The sequence below is a fragment of the Athene noctua genome, chromosome 8 (assembly GCF_965140245.1).
Source record: "Athene noctua chromosome 8, bAthNoc1.hap1.1, whole genome shotgun sequence".
NCBI classification, from domain to species: Eukaryota; Metazoa; Chordata; class Aves; order Strigiformes; family Strigidae; genus Athene; species Athene noctua.
The window spans coordinates 29515092-29522708 of NC_134044.1; the positions used below are offsets into that span (position 1 = coordinate 29515092).

General features: G+C 53.1%; 1 protein-coding gene across 4 annotated transcripts; it reads right to left on the reverse strand.

Annotated features, from left to right (window-relative positions):
• Nucleotides 1-6: 6 nt before the first annotated feature.
• On the reverse strand, nt 7-5037 carry P2RY1 (purinergic receptor P2Y1). 4 transcript variants are annotated; one of them, XR_012634070.1, is made up of 3 exons: nt 4822-5037; nt 3079-4354; nt 7-940 (listed from the first exon to the last, which is right to left on the reverse strand). XR_012634070.1 is itself a non-coding variant. In XM_074912385.1 (2 exons), the coding sequence occupies exon 2, from the start codon at nt 4284-4286 to the stop codon at nt 3195-3197; it is 1092 nt and encodes a 363-aa protein (XP_074768486.1). In that variant the 5' UTR covers nt 4287-4354; nt 4826-5037; the 3' UTR covers nt 1376-3194. The 4 variants fall into 4 exon arrangements, 2 of the variants coding, with proteins under 2 accessions (XP_074768486.1, XP_074768485.1); XR_012634069.1 differs by having other exon boundaries at nt 2608-4354; XM_074912385.1 differs by lacking the exon at nt 7-940 and having other exon boundaries at nt 1376-4354; nt 4826-5037.
• Nucleotides 5038-7617: the final 2580 nt, after the last annotated feature.

Consider the following 7617-nt stretch of genomic DNA (forward strand, 5'->3'; position numbering starts at 1 on the left):
GCTTCTTCCACTGTGCCCATCGCAGAGGCGTGTGGTAAGCGCGGGCAGCACCGCTAAGGCTGGCAGGCTGATGCCTTCCCAGATAATTCTAATACAAGTAAGTGCCAAAAGGCAAATATTGAACTGCAAGAGATTCACCGAGAGCTCGTGGCTCTGGCCGTCCCGCAGCCCCCCAGACCTGCTTGGTTTTGTCCCGGCAGGGTCCGACGGGACGGCCTGACCACGATTCCGTCGCGCTGTCGAGAAAAAGTAACAGTGTGGGAGGAGGGAGGGAACCGGGCTGACTCTGCCGCGGCTCCAACCGCCCCGTGCCAAACGCAGTGATGCTTCAAAAAAAACAAAGAGCGGGAATTTCACATGAGATTGCGAGGCTCAGCCCCAAGTTCCAGGCGGATCCCGAGGAGCCGCGGTGTCTCGGCAGGGAGTTGCACCGGAGCGGGATGCGGCCCGAGGTGTGAGCTCTGTGGGTCACAGGAGCCAGAAGATGGAACATAAACCGGGTGGAAAACACGTTTAAGGATCCGTCTGGGTGTCCGGTAGGAGGCGAAGGTGCCGAGCGCCGTGGCCCGCCATCAACCAGAGCCGTCCTCGTCAAGTGAAGCACCAGGCCAGCGCGAGGGGTTGAAGCGGGCGCGTGTCCGCCCGCCTGCGCGGCTCTAGGCGGGCGCAGGGAGCCTGGCGCGGGGCGATCCCCCCCGGCAGGCACTGGGGGCTGCGCCGGGTGGGAGCCCCCTCCGTCCGCCGCTGGGCCCGCGGGACCCGGCACCTCCCGCACTTCCCGCGTGCTGCCAGAGTCGGCCAACGCTGCCATGTTAAAGAGACACATTTGCAGCAAGACTGTAAGGAACTGCACGAGGACCCACCTGGGGGTGCGGTTTTACATTCTGCCGCGTCTGCTTAGGATCTTTTTTCGGAATTAGTGGAACATTTTATTTCCTAACTGAAAGAAAAAGAGAGAAATAGACCACGAAAGGCTGGGAAACGAATACAATTTTAAAACTAGAGAGCAGATTCAGAGAATATCCTATTTTTACACCCTCTCCCTGTTTAATTCACTGCCATTCCAACCAGGACATGCCTCAGTTGAATGAAGTCTCAAATAATCACATAATAGGAGAAGTCATTTATTGTGAATCAGGCCCGTTCTCCAGGGATATAAATAGGCTGCGCTGTTCCCCAGTCTTTTGTCAGGAGGGATTAATTAGCAATTGACCCTTGGTAGGGATTTCTTCACTGCCTCTACATTTTTCATCTTACAGGGCTAAATGAGACCTCAACACTGATCAAGAAGCGAGGCTTCCTAAGCAGCAGTTTATCTCTAGGCTATAAATCAGTAGTTTAATTTATCACTAGGTTACATATCAACAGTGAATAGTCAGGGTGGAATTGAGTTTATTATAAAGATGTGCTGTTAGAAGACACAGTATTACAGTGATTGAAACATGCTGTTAAAATTTCCATTAATGCCCAATTCTGAATATGAACACGGAGAACCACACTTTACATACTTTACATTTAGCTTTCCAATAAATAAGCCCAATAAATAGGGATTCTGCAGATTAAGAAGCTGTACGTGTGAACAGAAGCTGCTTTACCATGTTGTCAAAAAATAACTAGAGCTATTCTTACTTGTTACCAATCACTGGAAATTAGTTTGTAAAATATAAATATTTTACTCTTACTATGAAGACTGGAGGAACTAAGATCTGTTAAAATCACCCTTAGGATTACACAGAACTCAATTTTGAACACTAAATTTATAATTTAGAGCATGCTTTCAGCCCATTTTTAGCACACAATATTTTCAAATACATTTCTTAAAAATACGAGAAATGAATGACTGCCCATGTAGGATTTCGCCTGTGCTCGATCACTAGCTCTTGTGTTACACAATATTGCAGTTTGGCTAATTTTGGCTGACCTATTCCACATTTGGAGGAGATATGCCATAAAGGGCCAGATTTAGTCTGTAGTATATTGCAACACCTTGTTAATACAGTGATTTGTCACAGAAGACAAAAATTAATTCCCCCCAAGTATATTTTTTATATATATATATATAATAATATATAATCAATTTATATTATCAATTTTAACAATTATTTTCTTGGGAAACCACTCTTACATTATCCCTAAAGACTGCCAGGAACAGAAAAACATCCTTGTACCAACTGAAAGCGCAGGTAACTCAAGCCACCGCCGTTCCACCCATCCGAGCAGCCCCGACATTCCCAGCACACGCGTCTCCCCCGTTTTACCCGTAAATGGCTCCTCCGGGGCTCCCGCCAGCGGCGGCGGGGCACCGGGGTGACCTGCCCTCAGCCTGCGCCCGTGGGCCAGCCCGGCCCGCACGGCCGCTCTCCTCGGGGCAGCGGGTGGGATGGGACGGGCCCAGCAGCCGCCCTCTCGCCGCCGCACGCGGCCGCACGTCGGGACAAGGCGGGCGCCCGCCGGCTCCTGGAGAGACCCGCTTATCGGCCGGCCAGCGGCTGAGGTGCCAGTTCACCTGGAAGCCAATTAGCCTTTAAGGGAGGGTCCAGATTTTTTTTTTTCATGAACAACCATCGTAATCTGAAAGCATAATCATGCACACATCAGTAAGCCTACCTTTTGTAAAACACCGGCACTCAAAGAAGACTGAATCGTAAATGCTACCGAACTACCAAATAATTATCAACACTAGTAGATGAAGAAATCATAAAACTGTAAAGGTGAGATAACGGCATCGTGACTTTGACTTAAATATCGTTTACAACGGCAAGTGAGTGAAAGGCTAGGTATGTGTACTGAGCCTCGGAAGAGAAGATAATGCTCTTTCTTACTTTTACTTCCTATTTTTAGAGAGAGGCTGATTGAGAGCATTTCTGAACGTGGGAGACTAAGTCATTAAAACAGAAGCACTTGGATTGCTTTCTTCCTTTAGGGGATTTACTTCATTTTACTTTATCTGACACAAGTCAGAAAGAAATGAGAACATGGTAAGGAGAAGGAAAGCTGAATTTTGACACGTTACTTTCCATTAAAATTCTTCCACTGACTTTGTTAAGCTTTTCCTAAGATCAGAAAACGAGGCTTTACCTAAAACGAATTTGAGAGACTGGTAGATTTCTCCTCACACACTTGTAGCACTACAGTGTCCTACTGCCTCAGAGCGGAGGATTTTTTCGAACTGTTCCCAAATCTTTCGCATATGTTCACAAACTGGTATCTCCGTTCTGTTTATACTCTGATAAAATATTGAGAGTCATCTCCTCGCTTTTGGACTGCACGTTGTGTTCGCTTCTTCTGGACGATTTCCTGGTGGCCCTGGACAGCCGCCTTCGGAAGGTATCACCTGCCAGAAAGTAAAGAATCGGGTCGACGCAGCTGTTGAGGCTGGCCAGACCCCTCGTCACTTGGTAAGTGGCATAAACCTTATCGTTGAAGGCACACATCTGTGGAGTCTGAAAATCCACCCTGGCTCTTAGATTTAAGGTCTTCATCACGTGGAAGGGAAGGTAAGACACAGCAAAGACCGTCAACACAATAATAACCAGGTAAATCGACTTTCTCCTGAGAGGAGAATTGTCCAAATCTTTGTAAATCAGAGCTTTCACAATGAGCCCATAGCAACCAAGAATCAGTATGAACGGGATGCAGAACATAAGCACCGTGGTGCACATGCTGTAAATGAAGTAACTTCTCAGGTAATCATCGGCTGTTGTGTCGTAGCACGTCGTGGTTTTATTCTTCCTTATCCCCGTTCCTGAGTAGAAGAGTATCGGAGAAATCACGGCCACCACGATGACCCAGACCAGGGTGCTGATGTACACCGCGTTCTTCTTCTTCAGCCTCCCCAGCGACTTCAAGGGGTGCACCACCCCCGTGTACCTGTGCACGCTTATGCAAGTCAGAAACAAAATGCTGCCATACAGGTTCACGTGGAAGATGAACCTCTGCAGCTTGCACATGATATCTCCGAAGATCCAGTCCGTTTTGTTGAAGTAGTAAAAGATGAGGGCGGGCAGAGTCAAGACGTACAAGAAATCGGCCAGTGCCAGGTTGAACATGTAAACTGAGATGCCGCTCCAGGGCCTCATGTGGAAGACAAACATCCAGATGGCCACGCTGTTGCCCAAAAACCCAGTGATGAAGACCAGAATGTAGACGGTGGGCAGGTAATAGAACTGGAAGCCAGTTTTGGTCAGGGAACACTTGGTGGTGGCGTTTCCCGCAGACCAGCCGCTGCTGGGTAACAGGTTGGGCTCAGTTCCATTCAGAGCAGCAGAGAAGAGGACTTCGGTCATGATCCTTCCACCTGAGTCACATCGGTCCGAGGGGAAGCAACGAAGTCTCTACAGGGACAGCGACGCGTCTAAACGGAGAAAAGAGCAAAGAAACCCTGACTGGAGGTAAAACCGCCGCGCTGCCCCAGCGGCTGCGTCCGGAGGAGCCTCTCCCACCCGCGCAGGTCGGTCTGGCGGGGGTGCGGGCCGTTCCGCCGCCGCACGCCGGGAGCCCGGGGCCATCCCGGGGCCATCCCGGCGGGGGCCGCCCGCTGCCCCCACCCCCGGTCCCCTGCGCCGCGGGGCGGGTCCGCAGCGGCCCGGCGCGGCCGCGGGCAGCGAAGGGGCAGCGGGCGCGGGGCCGGCGGGGGACAGCCGCTCCCCGCCCGCGCTCCTCAGGCCGGCCCCGCCGCCTCCGCGCCTGCCGGCCCCGTCCCCCAGCCCGCCCGTTCCCCCAGGTCACCTCAGCCGTCCCGGCCCCGCTCCCCGCGCCCCCCCAGCCGCCGCCGCCGCGCCCAGCCCAGCTCCGCGGAGCTCCGGGGCCGTCGCCCCGCACCTGCCTCCCGCCGTGCCCGCCGCAGCCCGCGCTCTCCTCTCCGCGCCGCCGGCAGCGTCCGCCCGGCGGGGGGCGGCGTCCCGCCCGCGGCCGCCCCGGCTCCCATCGCCCGGGGGGGGGGGGGGGCGGCGTGGCGGCGGCTCTACGGCGCCCGGGACCCCTCCATGGCGGGCGGGAGAGCGGCCGCAGCCCCTCCGCCGCGGGAGGCAGCGCCGGCCCCGGGCGGACTGCGGGCGGGACGAGGCGCCGGCTCGGCCCAGGGACGCGCCGCCCGCCCCCCGCACCGCCCTCGCAGGCGGGCGGTGCCCGGCGCTCCCCGCCCGCGGCTCCCGGCCCGGGGGTGCGGGGAGGGTGTGCGTGTGCCTCTGTGTGTGTGTGTGTGTGCGCGGGGGGGGTGCTCCGGGTGGTGCCGGTCCTGCTCCGCCGCCACCCTCGGGCCCCCCGACCCCGCGGTCACCCCACCCGCCCGGGGGATGGGGGAGCCCGCTCCGACCGACACCTGACCCAGCCCGGAGCGATCCCGGGGCCGGGCAGCCCCATCCACAGCCCCTCCCGGAGCCCCCTCCCGGAGCCGTCCCACGGTCCCATCCCGGGGCCGGGCAGCCCCATCCCCGCGCCCCAGCCCGGCGCGGGGTGCCAGGTGTGCCCCTCCCGAGCGGCTGAACAACCCTTCCCTGATTGTGCTTTCACTCAACCCTTTGAAATCTGCTCTGCAACCCAGTTTAAGCTACGCGAACATGTTAATTGCTGTAAATGGAACAGCTGAGCAGAAATATGCTCTACTGACCTCTAATTAAGCGCTATACATTTGGCACTTGAGTCAGAATACGATTATTATTTATTGTCTTGGCAAAACACAATCTGCTGGTTTCAGCCATTTCTTCCTTGTTCACATTTGAGTTAAGATGTGTGGTGAGTGATACATGAGCTAGTCATATCTGCTCTCAGCTAAAAGCTGTGTTCTAGACGGAGGATTATTAGTACTTCATGAATATGTATTCCTTTTTCAAACTTTTGAGGCTGTCTAAATTATAAAACTACTTTGTTGGGAAAGCTTAATTGGGAAATCAGCTGCATATTGTACCCCTGTAGGAATATGCAAGAGGATGCAGATGGAGTTGCCAGCCTGGCATCTCTTTTGGGGCAAGTTACACAGACTACAACTTTAAAGCAACAGCTTAAATTTTGTAAATATAAAACCTTTTCCTCTTGTATATTAGGGGGTTTTACCTTCTTTGTACTCATCCATTAACTGCATGTTTACTGCTTTGAAGATTCTTTTAAATTTTAATACAAACTGAAGGAAAGCGAAAAGTGAGACAAGAACACCAACACCTGTAAAATCTGTGTTGTAAAGCAAGCCCGGTTTACAAAACTGTTCAGTGGTGCCCTCTAGGATTTTAAAAAGCTGGCAAAAACTAATCCTTAGCCGCGGTGTTCCCACAAGAGAAAACACCCAACCCACAAACCAGACGTACGGTGAGTACAGTGTAATAATATCGAGCCCACCATGCTGGTTTATGAAGAAGCCATCTTGCTCCTCGGAGAATCAGCTGCATGGCCCAAACCAGGGTTCATTTTAATAAAGGACTTGGATTATTGTAAAGAAAAATAACAAAAAAGTACAAAGCGATGCTATTAGCATAGGAGAAGCCTTTTAGTTTATCTTTCCCTTTATAACTGTTATTTCATTAGTGATTTTTTCTGTCCCATTGCTAACACAGAGCTTTTCTTGGCAGCTGCCTTGAATTCCCCGTCTTGAGCAAATTTTGAGTCATGCCGAAGCAGCGTTAGATAGCATCGGTAAATATGCACTAGGAACTACAGCCTGTTTTCCTGTTACCTAAGCAGCGCCATAAATCCAAACTGTGGAGACGAAAGGTCGGAGCAGTAACTCAGGGAGCCCGCAGCTGCCCGGGGAAGGGGCCGTTTCCCAGGATCTGTGCCGGTGCCTGGGCCAGGCCGGGGTGCAGGCAGCAATGCCGGGGGCCGGGGCTGGCCACGGGCATTCGCAGCCTCCTCTGGAAGAGGATTCGTGAGCCCAGTCCCAGCCACAGCTCAGCCTCCGGACTTGGAGCGGTGTGGGGTCACCAGCACAGGCGTCTGTGGTAGCCAGACTCTGTTCACACCCACCTCAGGCCTGACGCCGGCGAGACACCAGTGGGGACCTGGCACGAAGCCGTGGCTCATCCAGTGTAACCTTGTGGGACCAACACGTGTATTCAGGCACGAAAACATGCGAAGGCAGAAGGGAATCTGCACGGAATCCGCACTTCACGTCCTTCAGCTCCAGCACTGTTGATCCGTTACTAAAGACTCCACGCTCAGATTTATAATCTGGTCTGAGAAACTTCAATTTATTTATCCTGCTGTGCCAGGGCAGGATTTTCCAAGATACCTGACTCATCCCTGTAACTTTTTTCTGAGTGTCATCTTGTTTTTCAGTGGCTGCTTTGACGGGTGGGCACCCGAAGCAGACACCGTGGTGACGGTGTTGCTGACACCGGTTACAAGCATCAAGCTGCCTCCTTGCCCCAGCAGTTTCTGATGGTACCCTCGGGGGTGTAGCATCACACTCGTGCATCATCTCCTGGCTTCTCCTGGGGAAGAACCTCCACTGTCAGAAGATTAGGTGCTACCACACACCGCAAATAGCAGCATCTTTGCAGTACCACACTGTCCTTGCCTCGCAAGAGTGGAAAAGAGCCATTTCCCTTCTTTATGCACAATTTCAAAATCACTGGCATGCTTGCCTCCTTTTCGCTCCTGCCTCACGCACCTCACTTCGTCCAGGCT

Bases quoted from the DNA above. Each gene is read 5' to 3' on its own strand.
- P2RY1 (XM_074912385.1), bottom strand. From the start codon at position 4,286: ATGACCGAAGTCCTCTTCTCTGCTGCTCTGAATGGAACTGAGCCCAAC.